This window comes from Acinonyx jubatus, chromosome A2, assembly GCF_027475565.1.
Source record: "Acinonyx jubatus isolate Ajub_Pintada_27869175 chromosome A2, VMU_Ajub_asm_v1.0, whole genome shotgun sequence".
NCBI lineage: Eukaryota > Metazoa > Chordata > Mammalia > Carnivora > Felidae > Acinonyx > Acinonyx jubatus.
Window position 1 is genome coordinate 45,572,353 of NC_069383.1, and position 15,609 is coordinate 45,587,961.

Consider the following 15,609-nt stretch of genomic DNA (forward strand, 5'->3'; position numbering starts at 1 on the left):
CTCATTAGACATTTGTAAAAGACTAGGTCCTTTCCCAGGAAAGGCTGCATAATCAAGAATTGTTTCATTGAAAGAACACCTTGTTTTTACACTAAACAAGAGTGGGTACACGGTGGAAGGTCTGGACTGGAAAATTCATAAACGTCAGTTTAAACATTCTTATTTCCTGGTTATTTTAACTAATCCCCACCACCATCTCACCCATTTTCCATTGAAATATTTCAGATGTATTTGAGATGAATTTACCTTTATTCTGGTTTCTGTTCCCAAGTGGAAGTGACTCAACGCTGGCAAAGGCTGGCTTCATTAAATGAACTTGGTGCCAGCCCACATTGCTTTCCACTGAGCCAGAAGAAGCAGGGGGTGGTGTGTGGGCCCTTTCAGCTCACTCAAGGCACACTTACTCACCCTCCCTTGGGAGGTAAATGCTGTCTGGAGCAGACCATTCAGTACCATCATGGAGGCCCTCAGCGTTGGTCAGCTTCAGCCATGATCCCTGAACTTCACCCATGTATCTTCATAGGAGCTGGCTTCTGAACCTGCAGAAACATTTCTCTGTCAGGTTATGGTGCAGGATAATTCATTTAAAATAAAACCCATTAAAACCCAGTAGCTATGGATTGGCTTTTAAAAAGATTGCCCTGGAGGCACATTGTTGTATAGTCTTCGCTTCTCTGTCATGATCTATCTTGGGGTAGGTATCTGTATACTAATGTCCTTGTCTTTGAATGGCTATATGTGCGATAGTACAGAGATATAGTCACACACTGATATACTTAGATATATAGTAAAAATATACAGCCATAAGTATTGTCTAGTAACTGATTCTAGAGATAGAACTGTAGAATATACATTTTTCTTTTTTCTTGCTTTGATGATATTTTTATACAATTTTATATGCTGTACAAAATTTTTAAAAATATTTGCTATTTTCATTTGTAGAGCTCAGTTAGGTTTTTATCAGCTCCGGTGCCCACTGTACAGCCAGATTCCTCCCCCTACCTAATTTAAGTGTCTTCTCCCTTTTTCATACCTTTCTGTTACCTTTCCCTTCTTTTCTTCCCTCATTTTTCTACCTTTCATAAATTCCTTATTTTGCCTCTGTCCAGGCAAGCCATTCTGCTTGTAGTATCTTTAAGCACAAGGAAACACAAAATAATGGTGTGTGTGTTGGGGGGGGGGGGGGGAGGGAATAAACGCATCTTGTTCCAATGTAATTAACATGAGGAAATGTTGGGAGCCAAGGGTGGGGTAGGTAGGTGGGGAGTAGGGAATAGACTGGGGAAAGGAAGCAGGAAAAAGGAAAGTCTCATGGGAAACCAGTTACCCAAAGCAAGGTGAACCACTTTGAGGCTGATGTAATGCTGTTATCTTCCCTCAGTGTAGAGCACACTTTGCTCTCACAGGGTTTTTCTCCTTAGGATGCCATGCCCTCACTGTGGGTAGATCCTCTCCTGATATGGGCACTGGCCATATGTGAATGCATAACTCAGCTCATCTCCTTAGCCTTAGATTTTGCTGCTGTTCAGCTGGATTTGTGGGAGATGTCTAGATTAATACCAAGAATGTCTAAAAAGACTCAAAAGAGGGAGGCATGCAGAACCAAAACCCCAAACCTCCATCCAAATCATGCCAAATAAGTAGTTTTTTGGAGGGTTGAGGAAGAGATTTCTGGATATGTCCTGAGAATGCTCTTTCAAAAGGGAAGATGGTAACATGGACTTGTCTTTATTTTATGGCAGTGATAGAATGTACTTCCATAATGTAAAATATGTTTCTAGCAGATAAAATGCTGGTTGTGATTTGCATTTGTATATCGTAGGGCAAGAGAATGGTCATCCATTCTAAAGAAGAGTGTTTTGTTCCCTATGATGCTGGTTTGTACTAAAACAAACTATTCAAATGCCATAGCATCACATCTCCAAATGCAAAAATAATTCGTAAAGATTCATGTAAAACAGAAATGCTAAACTGCTCTCAATAAATTAAAGATGTGTTTATTGTAAATCTTTATTTCATGGATGAGGCCAACAGTCTGTCAATGTATAATTTCCCCCCATCATCTAGTAATGAATAAGTACTTGTATGTTCTTCCGATTACCAAATAAAAACAATGAGTTCATCTCTCAGTTGGAATTTGAAAACTGAAATGCTGTTTTTTCTTTCTTTTAATGTTTTCTTGCTGTTGTCTGTGTTCTGTCCCAGATATGGGTTGTCCAAACTCACTCAACCATCTGTCTCTTTTGTATCCTTCCGAACACCACATAACACCTAGGTGCCAAGTGCCTTTGCCTGCCCATTGGAAGATATACACAGTGCATCACATCTCATAATCTTTTTTGAGAGGTGAGGTGGATGGTTATCAGAAGCTCCTCAGGGCATAAGAAATGTCAGCATTCATGGAATTAAGCTGGCTTCCATATGTTCAGTTTTCTTCTGGATATGATGGCATGGTTTTCCAATCCTGTGACGCCAGTTTTCAAATTCCAGACTTTTTTTTCCTTTTCTTTTCTCTTGAAAGGCCTACCTGGCAATATTTTCTTTTTCTGCAGCAGTGAACATCAGGAGCCTGACTAGGGAATAGTCATTACCCCTGTTTGTGGGCATACTAGTGGTTTACATACAGGATGGCACTGAGCCTACCTCCTTCAAACCAGCCACTAAGAGGGACTTTCCTGGTGGCGAGGATATTACACAGACCCCACCCTCTTATCTGGGCCACCTCTGTGTATTGTTCCTGCATAGTAACTCCACTGGATTATTACTTTAACAAAGGAGGCTGTGATGTTCATCCAAAGTGGCTGTTTGCTGTGCATTGAAACGTATTTTTAAATTTTTTTTTTCTGAAAGCAAATGCAGACTTTACTCATTTTAAAAAATACAGAAAAGTATAATGAAATGAAATTCACTTGTAATGCCCTATCCAAAAATTATTCACTGTCACTTCCTTCCTCAATGCCTTCTGGTTTTTGCTATTGTGTTTTACCCAATCGAGGCCATGGAGTGCAGTATGTTTACTTTTGTATTATGGCTTGTTCACATAACATTGGATTATCAGCATTGTCCCATTTAAAAAACGCTCTTTGTTAATGTGATTTCAATGGCAACAGAATATTTCATTTCATGGCTTAGTCCAGTTTACTTAACCAACTCTCTGCTGTGGGACAATTAAGTTACCTGTTTTTATTTTATTTTATTTTATGTTTTTGGCAATTGTAAACAACGTGGCAATGGAGTTCTTTGTTCCTAGGCTTTATAGCATTTTTGAATATCTCCAATGGATGAATTCCTAGATGTATAGTTACTGGGTCAAGGGTTATGAACGTTTGTTTGACTCGTCATTTGCCTGCCCAATTCCAAGGCACATTCAAATATTAAAACAGCCATATTTAAATAGCATACAGTGTTGCATATCTGAGTAGCTCTTGTGTTTTGGGGCATTGTTCTTTGTGATAAACAGAGATCAAGTTACAAAGAAGGCATTGTACTGATGGTGGTTGTAGGGGGGAGGAAGAGGGTTATTTAACTGTGACTGTGCAGCCCTAATTTATACGCTGCTGGAAGACAACTCTTTGGGAGGTATGGGTGGGTTGGAAGCAATGCAGCCTCCTTCAGTGATGCCACAGCCCTGAGCAGAACGTGGGCTTCTCTTGATGCTTTTGTCAAGGATGGGAAAAGGCAAAAATGGTGATCTATTCTGAGGCATTAGGCAACGGCTTGCTGCCCTCTGCCACACCCCGGGTGAAACACAGAGAAGGTGTTGGTGGATGTGCTTAGCAATAGAGATCAGAGGTTGTGCGTATCACAAAGGCAGACATTGTAAAATGCTAAAAGAAAGGGATTGAAAATGCCCTGTAGGTTGATAGACACTTTTCCTACTTCTGTTTTCAGCACCCACCTCTGCCTGTGGGATCCATCTGCTTGTGTTGTAACAACATTGCTGTTGTGGCACCATTACTAATGATGACACTTGATCTCAAGGGCTCTTAAAACACCCCTTCCCAGCGGGCTTGGCGGTGCTCACCCTATTTTGCAGAAGGGGAATTGTTTGTTCAACATCAAGCTGCCTATCACTGGGGTTTACTGCTAACCTCTTGTCCTGAGTCTTAGGTGTGTGTATCTGCCCCAAGGTTGGGTGTCACTTCCATCAGTGTCTTCTTCTCCAGACTCTTGATGAATTGGATTCGTTGCCCGTTAGCTAAACAAACGAAGGACATTAATTTGAAATATCTGAAAGCTATTCATTTGTCAAAAGATCCTTCCAGTCACACAAGCTGCAGTGATGACATTTCTGCCCCGAGCTGACTGATTGGGTTGTTTACTCTTTGAACACTCACATGCCATGGGTCAAGGACAGTGTAATCTGTGACCTTAAAATGCTTATCTTCCAAAGATGACATATTAGCTACTTTACACACACTCAAGCACACACCCCTTTCTTTCGAGCATAAACTAATAATAAACCCTATATCACACTGCGCAGTTTGCTAAGTACTTCCACATGTGCACCGTTACTCGATCCCCACAATTATATCTTGAAATCGATGGTTTTAAGTTTTTAGAGATGAGGAACATAAAGCTTGGCGATGTCAGCCCTGATGTGGTTGATTATTCATGTTTTCATTTTACCTACTTCATTTATAAAATATTTTGGAATTCTAAAATCATTAATCAATTTGTTTTTAAGACATTAAGAAAGCAAACTAAAACCAGAGGCAAAAAGTAGCTAGTGTAGTTGGAGCAAACCAGGACAAATGTTAGTAAGCAGTCATGCAGGCTGAAGAGGCCTGCCCAGTTCCCAGCGTTATTTCATAAATTGGATCTGAGTTTCCTGGAAACCTGAATAAAAATGAAAAGAAGCCATTTACAAGATTCCCATCATCCTTGAGGAGAAAGCACACCAGTTGTTCAGAAGAAAGAACGCTTCGTCTGATGGCCGAAAGAAATATCTTCTATAGGTATTCACTGAGTGTGTGCTTCTCATTCCCGGCTGTAGAGTGGGCTCAGCTGGGAACTTGAAAATTGCCCAGGCCTGGGCTCCACCCCAGGCCGATTGAACAGTATTTCTGGGGGAAGTGCCTGGGTTTTAGCATATTTTCTTTACAACTCCCCAGATGATCCTAATGTGTAGCCAGGATGGAAAAGCTCTGACAGAGTGAATTCTGAATCACTCACAGAGCGTCATTCCCAAGTAGATCTCTACGATAAATCCTAGAGTTATATGTGTCCCAAGGTGTTCTGCTGGCATGGAACAGTAGGGCACAATTTGGAAGCTGATCCGGACCTAGATCTTCCAGCTCAGTTTCTGGTGTTTTCTCTGGCAACTGGAGCAAAGGAGGGGTGGGGTTTTAGAAAATGAAACTTACATGAGTTGAGTATTATTCCCACAAATGGCACTGTGAGTAAAGTGATAGGTAAGTTTGGTGGCTGTGGGATGGAAAATGATTTCAGGAATACAACCCCAGTTTACGGGGAGCCAGTAGGGGGTTGACTCAGAACTTAACCACCCACAATAGTCCATGATGCCATCTAAAGGGTGGGAGAAATCACAAACAGGTTTATTTTATGTGTCTCCACATGCTACCTGTTTGTGACTTATGATTAGGAGAGATGTGGATGATTGCTCCCTTTTCCTGGTACATTGGGCATTTCATCCAGCAAACAGAAAAAATAACTCCATGTCTAGAGGGCTTGTGGTTCCACTTTTCCACTGACCCAAGGCTCCCAGAGGTCCCCATGTCACTCAGTGTCTGCAAAGACCATACCAAGGGGATGAAAACCTGTCCCAAGGAAAAGCCACCAAACTGCAGGGTTTCAAAAAAATCACAGTGAGTCATTTTTCTTTTAATTGCACCAAGCATTTGTATGAAATCACCTAGTACTAGCGAATGTTTCTACAGGTAATAACACTGAAGGCTTGTCATTCAGTGCCTTGCAGGTTTTCAAGGGCTCGCATAGGCAACGTTATGTTTGATCTCTCAAGTTCACAAGAGTAGCCGTGGAAAGCAGAGTGCCGTATTTTCCAGTAGTGAGACAACAACAAGGAAATTTCTATTGCAGAAAGTTTTCCAAGCCTGCGTGATGATCAGAATCACCTGGGGCAGTTGTGAAACTTCCAAGCCCTTCTGGAAATGCTGGCTCACCAGTGCTTGGTTGGGCCTGAAAATCTCGTTTTGTTTTTCCTTTTTGTTAAAATAATTGTTTAGGTTTTTCTTATCCTGAGGCAAATTTAGTATGACTGCACTTGAAGGGAGCCTGGATATTGAGTTAGTCAAAAAACAGTAAGAGTCACAGGGAAAAGTGTCTCTAGGTTTGAACTCTGAAGGATCTTGGCTTAAGTATTGCTCCACTCAGTAGCTTTGTGCAAAAGCTTTCGTCTCCAAATTCCATAATTCCATAAAACGGGAATTATTTTACCATCAGAGAGTTACTATCAGGAAAGATAACTAATGTACATTTAATTATTATAGCTAATATGGTACCTAGAACATAGTAACCACTTGATGTGCAACAGTGACTATTATTAATGACCAAGCGGTCAAATTGTGAATTACCACTCTGAATAAAAAACCTGAACCCAGTCTCCACCCTAAAGCAATGGTTCTCACCTGAGGGCAATTTTGCTCCTAGGGAACATTTGTCATTGTCAGGAGGCCATTTTTGAAGATCTCGATAGGGAGGTGCTACTGACACCTAGTGGTAGAGGCCAGGGATGCTGCTAAACCTCCTACTAGGCACAGGACAGCCCACTCCTACAGCCTGATGTTGCGCTGCTGTTGTAAGCCCTACGGTAGAGGGGACAGTGAGACAAGTAAGGTGTTTTGTGAGTGGAGGGATAAATGCTTTGAGTCATTGGCGCCCCAGTGTAGATGCAGATCAGTGGGACACAGAGGCATTTCTGGTGGACCAGAAGTGGCTCTGGACAAGAAGGTTAGAGGCATGGATTTGCATCCTGGTAGTACCCCTGATCAGAGCTGACTTGCTATGCACAGGCCCACCATTCTTTGCGTAGGATGCATTGTGAAGGGCACCCCCTGGAGTTGTGCAATGAGGCAGCCCTGGTCCTGACCCAGAGTTTCACTTTGGGCTTTTCACCTCGGGGTGTCTGCGACACCTCATGCTACCAGTGGTCATTAGACCCACCTGGGCAACTTGTTGACTTGCAGACATCTATCTCCATTCCTTGGGTATTTCACTTTAGTAGGCTCAGGAAAGGGCCCTGGATGCCACATTTATAGAAATCACCTCAGGGAATTCTGAATCACCCTCAGAGCCAGGATTGGGCCCTCTGCATTCCCTGCCAACTCTGATATTCAGGGCACATATGAGACCTGAACCACAGGGACGTAAAGTTCTGCCCGATGTAGCTTCTCTCACCTCCTTGCAACTTAACCGTTTCTGTGGCCCTGAGGTATTTGGATTCGTTTGTGTTTTCTGTTTTTCCTGTTGCTTCTTCTCCTCCTGTTAACACTACTGTCCCTACCACTGCCAGTAATAATAATAACAATAACACAGAATATCAGTGTGGTACCCTAGCCTGTAAGACTAAAATGAAACTTCTCAGACACCATCCCAAGTGTATTTCTCCACATCTCACCTGCGATTCGGCGGAGGTGGGGGGGGGAGTTTCCCCATTCACTTCCGGCCCCAAGTTCCCGCTTCCTCTGATGAGAAGTCAACTGTGTTGACTGTCAGACAGCGATTTCTCAATGAACACAACCTCCATACACATCAGGCCTCTGCGTGTAACGTAGATGTTACAGAAAGTTGGAGTAGGTTCAGGGGACTTGTAACAGAAATGACAGTGGATCATGTATATCTTCTGTTTAAGGATTCTCTCCACACATCTGCCAGCTCAGACTCCAGGCGTCTGCCGTGTTGCTGGATTCTGATGTCCAGGCCTCTTTTGCCCCACTCTGGATGACAAAATAAAGAAAGAGATGAATGAGTGGATAAATAACATTTGTATACACAATATATGTGAATGTGTATACCCATGCATGTCTGTGTGCATATGCATATATATAATAAAAAAAATATATACTTGTGTGTGTATACACTCACACACACACATACTTATTTATATGTTTATGTGAATGTTCTTTTTCACAACAACTCAGCCCTCCCTTTGTTTTCTCTCTCCTTCCTGATCCTCACTCTGGGGTCTGCCTTGTCATTCCCTCGTGGCCCACGAAACTGTTCATATGAACGAAGATAGATAATCCCTTTCCCAGTGGGATGTTTTTGTTGTTGTTGTTGTTATTTATTTATTTTGAGAGAGAGAGCATAGGAGCAGGGGAGGGACAGAGAGAGAGGGAGAGAGATTCCCAAGCAAGCTCTGCACTATCAACTCGGGGCCGATGCAGGGCCCAAACCCACAATCCATGAGATCATGACCTGAGTTGAAATCAAGAGTCTCATGCTTAACTGAGCCACCCAGGTGCCCCATCCTGGTGGGAGTTTTGATGCCAGCTGCAGGGAGCCCATGGACCCCACTAACCGAGCATTAGTATGGTCTCCTGCACATGCACACACACCATGGTCCCTTTCATACTCGCCAGAACACTTTGATGTCATTGTTATTTCCCTTATTTTTCAGAAGACCTGAGCTTCAGAAAAATCAAGTTAATTGTTTGAGGTTCAATAGCCTGTCAAGTCTCTGGGGACAAACCCCTGTTTCCTTGGTTCTAAATCTAGAACTTTCCCTTCCACAGCAGCAGTCTTCCACCCTGGATGCACATAAAATCATCTGGGGGACTTAAACATACTGACGCCAGAGTTCCACCCTAGTACAGTGAGAACAGAATCTCTGGGGGTGGCGCTCAGGCAACTGTGTATTTAGAAAACTTCCTTGGTGGTTCTAAAGTGTGGTTCTGCTCTGTGATGTGTTGGGGACAGGAAACTGAGAACCATCACACGCACAGAGGTAAAGGCTATGCTCCTGGTTCTTTTGGATCATGGAATACGTGCTGCTCCCACAACCTCACCCAACCTTCTCCCAAACGTTGTTTTAAGACCCAAATGTTTGGATTATTTGATAATGTTTCAGATGAACATTTACCTGTCCTACAAGTCTGTCCACAATCCTGCTTTTCCTTACCCCTTTTTTTCCTCTTTCTAGGCACCAAGAAGCGCTCCCACGGCTCGCCAGCCCCAAGCACTAGCTCTGTGAGTCGCCTTAGCTTGCCAGGTGGGTAGATGGCACAGCACCATGACCTTAGCAATCACAGGGGACAGAAAGGACTGGTTTCTCAGGAGTTGATTTTGACGGTTGATAAAATGGGAATCTGGTCCCTTATCTATCTAGTCCACCCCACATTATCAGAGAGCTTTGCCTCTGTCGTCAACATTTGTAATGTTCCTTTTGGAATGCACATTATGTACACATATTTGGTTCACAATCTTTCCTGCTCACTGATGGAAAGAGTAGAATCGTGTTCTTCCTTGATGTCCATTGGGGCAGGCTATGGAAGAACTTCTTTGAGAGCCAAATGGTACAGGGAAGGGAGTGTGAGTCTTTGTGAGAGGCTTGGGTTCAAATCCCAGCCTTGCCTTGTTCAAATTGTGCAAGCTCACTACACTTATTCAGCTTCTTGGAACTCTGTTTCTCATCTGTCTGCATGACGGTAAGGATTAGAAATAATGCTTGAGAATTTAGCATAGAACTGACTCATAGCTAATCTCCACTATTGAGAGAGATGAAAGTCCTGTACAGTCTGTATTGGATACCATCTAACGTTTGCCAGAAAATTTTAAGCATTCACAATGATCCTGTGTAATTGCTATGTAATATGAGGAACACCTATTGGTCATTCTGTCTCCATGCATAGGCTTACATTCTCTGCCACACTTTAAGTTTTATAAGTAAAATCTGGCAAAACTTGTTTGGGAGGAAGCAGGTAAATATGGACATGGGAAAATTTGAGAAATAATAAAATGTTTAAGAAGGAAAAATGCTAATAATGCTAGCACTTAGAGTTGACCAAGATTGCCGCTCCTTCCAGTCTATATTAGATGCTTTTTTCCCCCTAGATTTGAATTATATTCTACAGAGAATTTTGTTTCTTCCCTTTTAAAATTTACTGTTATATTATATTTCCCCCATTATTAAATATTAAATAATATTTCAGTGACTGACTTCCATTTCATATTATACCACAATTTATGTATCTATTCATGGATAACTTTCTCTTTTATGTTATTTTTTATTATTATAAATAATCTCACAGTCTTGTATCCAAATCTTCTGAGTCTGTAAGTGTGGATTTAGAATAGATTCTTTAGTAGGATTACTAGCTCAAAGAATATGTACATATTTAGGTTCTTGATATATTATTGTCAAAATGATTTCCATAAAGGTAATATTATTTTATACTTTTAGTGGTGAGTTTGCCTTTTACCATGCCCTTGCTAATGCTAACATTAATGCTTTACCAATTTGATTAGACAAAATTATTTTCACATTTACTTTGTATTTGTTTTATTTATTTTTTAATCTGTTTTCCAATGTTAATTTATCTTTATATTTCTTCTTTTGGGAATTGCCAAATTTCATCCACTCGGAGCAGGACATTGCCTTCCATTTTAGCCCCTTTACAATAGGAATGTTTTGCAATCAATGCTGTGTTATAATTTAGTGAGCAGCATTTTTTCTTGATTGTACATGAAATAATAGTTCACTTTACAACCAGTGGCACCTTAGAGTAGATGAAATATAATCCATACATCTGTGCTTTTTCAACCTCAACTTCTGTAGCTTCCCTACCCCAGTCCAAAAACGGGACTCAGCATCCACTGAATAGCCCTGAAACCTTCTTGCCACCATCAGTCTGCCTAGAACACTCTTTACCCTTTTCTCCTCCTGGATGATTTCTCTTGGTGGTCCTTCCAAATCATCTAGGTAGAATTAATACTGACTTACAATGATTTGCTTGTAAACGCCTTCACTCATTGATAGCGGCCTTTCCAAGAGTGGGGACTGTCTTTTTTTCTATCCCGGTGCCTTTCAAGGTGACAAGCACACACTGGGTGCTCATTAATGTCTGTAAGACTGGGTGTGTGAGTGAGAACTGTCCAGTTTCATTTATGACTGCAGAGAAAGAAACTGCCTTCAGAAAAAGACTCATTTTCAAATTTGGATTTGCACTAACTCTACTAACTTTCTTTCTCTGTTGTCTCTGGAAGCCTCTTTCATCTCGTTCCTGCTTGTAGTTTTGGTGGTGTTAGGACTATAGGCATTAGGGGGGAAACGACTCCAAATCAAGCAACTCCAGTGTGCTGTGATAGTGTTTGCTTTTCTCTGTAAGATTATATCATTCCTGGGTCACATGGCACCTCTGACCTCATCCTGGACATCCACAATAATATGCAGAGCTGACCTGGTTCCCACCTGCTGTGCTGGGGGCCTATTGCTGGCCTGCTAGTTTTCCAAGGCTTATGACTCACCTAGTCTTTGCAGACACCTTGTCTTTGGCCTCAGTTTGGCAGTTTGAACTGTCCTAAATTGTGCATTGGGGGCTCTGAGTTCTGGCAATTCCAAGTGGTCAGAACTGGAGTTCTCAAAACATTTGACATAATTAACCATGCAACGTGCAGCAGACACCCTTCACCTCACTCATTACGATGGCCAGCCCACGACTGTCCTACCTCAGGAATACCACGTTGCCTCCCTTGACTCAAATACCTCTGCCATAAACTCTTGGCGTCAAGCAATTTAAGGTATCATGTTTAAGGGTGCTTGGGTGGCTGAGTTGGTTGAGCATCTGACTCTTGATTTTGGCTCAGGTCATGATCCCAGGGTCCTGGGATTGAGCCCCGTGTGTTAGGCTGTGCACTGAGCGTGGAGCCTGCTTAAGATTCTCTCTCTCTCTCTCTCTCTCTCTCTCTCTCTCACCCTCTGCCCCTCCCCCATTTTTCTCTAATAAAGTAAAGTAAAATAAAATAAAATACCATGTTTAAGGATACTCAAAAAGCCAGAGGGATAATAATCCTTGAAAACAATAAAATAAAATTGTGCAGAAAAAAAAAATAAGAACAGAGATATGCAAAAGAAGCAATTCAGAATCTGAAATTTTAAAAAGCCAACAAATTTATAGCCACTGGAATTTAAAAAGAGAAAGAAAAACTCAATGTGCAACACAGATGAAAAGAGAATTAATGTTGGAAGTCAGTCCTTAGGACCGGATACCAAACACAGTTTAGAGAGGGAACCATATCAAAAGTGAAAGAACATGAACTGTAAGACTTTTAGAAGGAGATATAGGGATAAACCCTTATGACCTTGGATTAGGCAGTGGTTTCTTACATATGACACCTAAAACCCGAAGAAAAAAATAGATAATATAGCTTCATTCCAACCAAAGACTTTTGTGCTTCAAGGGACACTATTAAGAAAGTGGAAAGGAAAATCCATAGAATGGAAGAACATACTTGAAAATCATATATCTGATAAGGGTCCAGTATCCAGAATATATGAAGAATTTTTACAACTCAACAATAAGAAGATAAATAACCCAATTAATCAGAGGACAGAGGATTTAAAGAAGCATTTTTTCAAAAAAGATATACAGATGAACATGAAAAGACGCTCACCAGCATGAGTCATTAGAGAAATGCAGATCAAAACCACAGTGAGATCCGACTCTACATGGACAAAAATTGCGACAATAATACCAAGCGTTGATGACGATGTGGAGAAATTACCAGCCTTCTACATCGCTGGTGGGAATGTAAAATGGTGCAGCCACTTTGGAAAACGGTTTGGTAGTTTCTCAAAAAGTTCAATATACAGTGACTGTATGACACAGCAATTCCACGCCTAGGTGTATTCCCAAGAGAACTGAAAAGCTATGTGTACACAAAAACTTGTTCACAAATATTCATAGCATTATTATTTATAATAGCTAAAAGTGGAGAGAAACTAACTGTTCATGAAGTGATGAGTACATGAAACAAATGTTGGGCTGCCTGGGTGGCTCAGTTGATTAAGTGTCCAACTTTGGCTCAGGTCATGATCTCACAGTTCGTGGGTTTGAGCCCCGTGTCGGGCTCTGGGCTGACAGCTCAGAGCCTGGAGCCTGCTTTGGATCCTGTGTCTCCCTCTCTCTCTGCCCCTCCCCTGCTTGCCCTCAAAAATAAATAAACATTAAAAAAAGTTAAAAAACAAATGTGCTATATCCATATAATAGATTATTATTGGGCCATACTAAAGTATTGAAGTATTGATACATTCTACAACATGGATGAACCTTAGAAACATTTTGCTAAGTGAAAGAAAGAAGTGAAATTGCTAGTAGATGCCAGAAGACAAAAGGCTACACATTATATGATTCTGTTTGCGTGAAATATCCAGAATAGGCTTATCTGTAGAAAGAGAAAGGAGATTAGGGATTGCTAGAAACTTGGGGAGAGAGAAAAATGGGGAGTGAATTCTCATGAATATGGGATTTCTTTTAGTAGTGATGGAAATGTTTTGGAATTAGATGCTGATGATGACTGCACAGCCTTGTGAATATGCTAACTGAACTATACACTTTGAATGATGAATTTTATGGTATATGAATTATATCTCAATAAAAAACGAAAGAGCATGGAAGATAGTTAAATGGTTTGAGAGATTCAACGTAGGTGGAAAATGCACCTCAGTTGCCATACCTAAATAAAACCAAATGCATATCTAAAAATATTGTGTGAGATTGCCCAAAATTGCCTCAAGAATAGAAAATCTTAAATGCCATGAAAAGCTGGTTATATTCAAGGAGGCTGCAAGCATTTTGCCTATAATAAAATGACAACCAACTAGCAGCAAAATTTGCATTCATAATAGTAGATGTCAGAGGACAATGAAAATGTATCTACCGTGTGTTGTGGGAAAATAAACCAATATACTATAGCTAAAATAGCTCAACTATTAATTATGAGTGAAGGCAAAGTAAAAAAAATTTCAGATATACAGTGACATGATTTATCAGTCACAGTCTTTATTAAAAGAATGATTAAGGGATATACTTCAATAAGAAGAAAAACAAACCCAAAGCAGGTGTGAGATACAAGAATAAATGGTGTATGCACAGGTAAATAAAACATATTGGTAAATTTGAGTAACTAGTGACCCTAAAAATAATGTCCAATTTTTGTATTAAAATGAGAAACAGAATCTATGGATGAAAGGAGGTTTGTTCAGTAGAAAGCTAAGGACTGCTAATACATATTTTGTCTTTGGGCAGAACTTTGTAGTTTTGTAACTTTTCAACACAAAGTATCATTAGTAAAATAGTGGAGATATAGTCTATAACATCTAAATTGGGAACTGAACAATAACAAAAAAGGGGAATATAAAAATGTATCAACTTAATAGAAGGAAGAAGAAAAGGAAGCAAGGAATAAAGAATGATTACAAAATTAGATAGTAGAATCAAATTCAAAACAAAACCAAAATTAGGTAGTAGAATCAAGTCCAAAAATATCAGTAATAACAATAATTGCAAATGGTTTAAGAGATTATCTGATTAGATAAGGAAAACAAAATCCAGCTCTATCCTGCTTTTAAGTGCACACCTTTAAAAAGACCCACAGAAAGTTTGACAACATATGACAAAAGAAAATTATCCATTTTAACATTCGTATAGCAGTCCATTATATAAATGAGCCACAAGATATTTAATTATTCTCCTATTGATGTTTTTTTTCCATTTTTTGCTGTTACAAACAATGCTTAACATAATATTGAACAAGAAAAGCAAGTTGCAACAAGATATATACCATCTAATACAATTTATATTATCTTTTAAAACAAGCTAAAATATTAGATATTTAATAAATGCACACAAATTCAATAATTGAGTGAACATATGCAGAGGGCTAATGAATACCCAATTCTATATGATGCTTTTTGCATGTGGCGGGGGGTTAGGGGAGAGAAGTATCATGGAACAGTGTACTAGGTACTTCAACCCTATTTGTGATATTTAATCTCTTTAAATAAATTTTTGAACTGAGGCGCCTGGGTGGCTCAGTCTGTTAAGTGTCTGACTCTTGATTTCGGCACAGGTCATGATCTCATGGTTCGGTAGATCAAGCCCCACATTGGGCTCTGTGTTGGCAGAACAGAGCCTGCTTGGGGTTCTATCTCTCCCCCTCTTTCTGCCCATCGCCCTCACTCTCTCTCTCTCTCTCAAAATAAATAAATAAACTTTAAAAATTAAATACATTTTTGAACTGATATACAAAATGTTAACATTTGATTAAATTGTATTGAGAATACATAGGAATTTGATACCTTTATCTATACTTTTCTGTCTGCTCAAAGTATTACATATTAAAGAATTTAAGTGAAAAATCTGTGGTTGTCTTCCAAGACTGTTTTGTTTGGTTTCATCCATGTAAAACTTGATTTTAGATATATTGCAGAGAAATTTGATGTTTTCTCTTTCTAACATACTGGGGGAGATACGAGGATTCAGATATGAAGAAAGTTCTGCTGGTACCATGCTTCAATTTTTTTTTTAATTTTTTTTTCAACGTTTATTTATTTGTGGGACAGAGAGAGACAGAGCATGAACGGGGGAGGGGCAGAGAGAGAGGGAGACACAGAATCTGAAACAGGCTCCA

At 40.2% G+C, this 15,609-nt stretch overlaps 1 protein-coding gene across 8 annotated transcripts in view; it reads left to right on the top strand.

Annotated features, from left to right (window-relative positions):
- Positions 1–15,609, top strand: part of PDE1C (phosphodiesterase 1C) — a 504,797-nt gene that overhangs the window by 475,505 nt on the left and 13,683 nt on the right. For 5 of the 8 annotated variants that reach the window (XM_027075220.2, XM_053218254.1, XM_027075222.2 and 2 more), the window contains one exon: positions 9,122–9,190. The exons of 1 other annotated variant lie outside the window; for it this stretch is intronic. In XM_027075220.2, the coding sequence (XP_026931021.1) occupies positions 9,122–9,190 (69 nt within the window). 2 more of the 8 variants (XR_008296744.1, XM_027075223.2) reach the window with 2 other exon arrangements.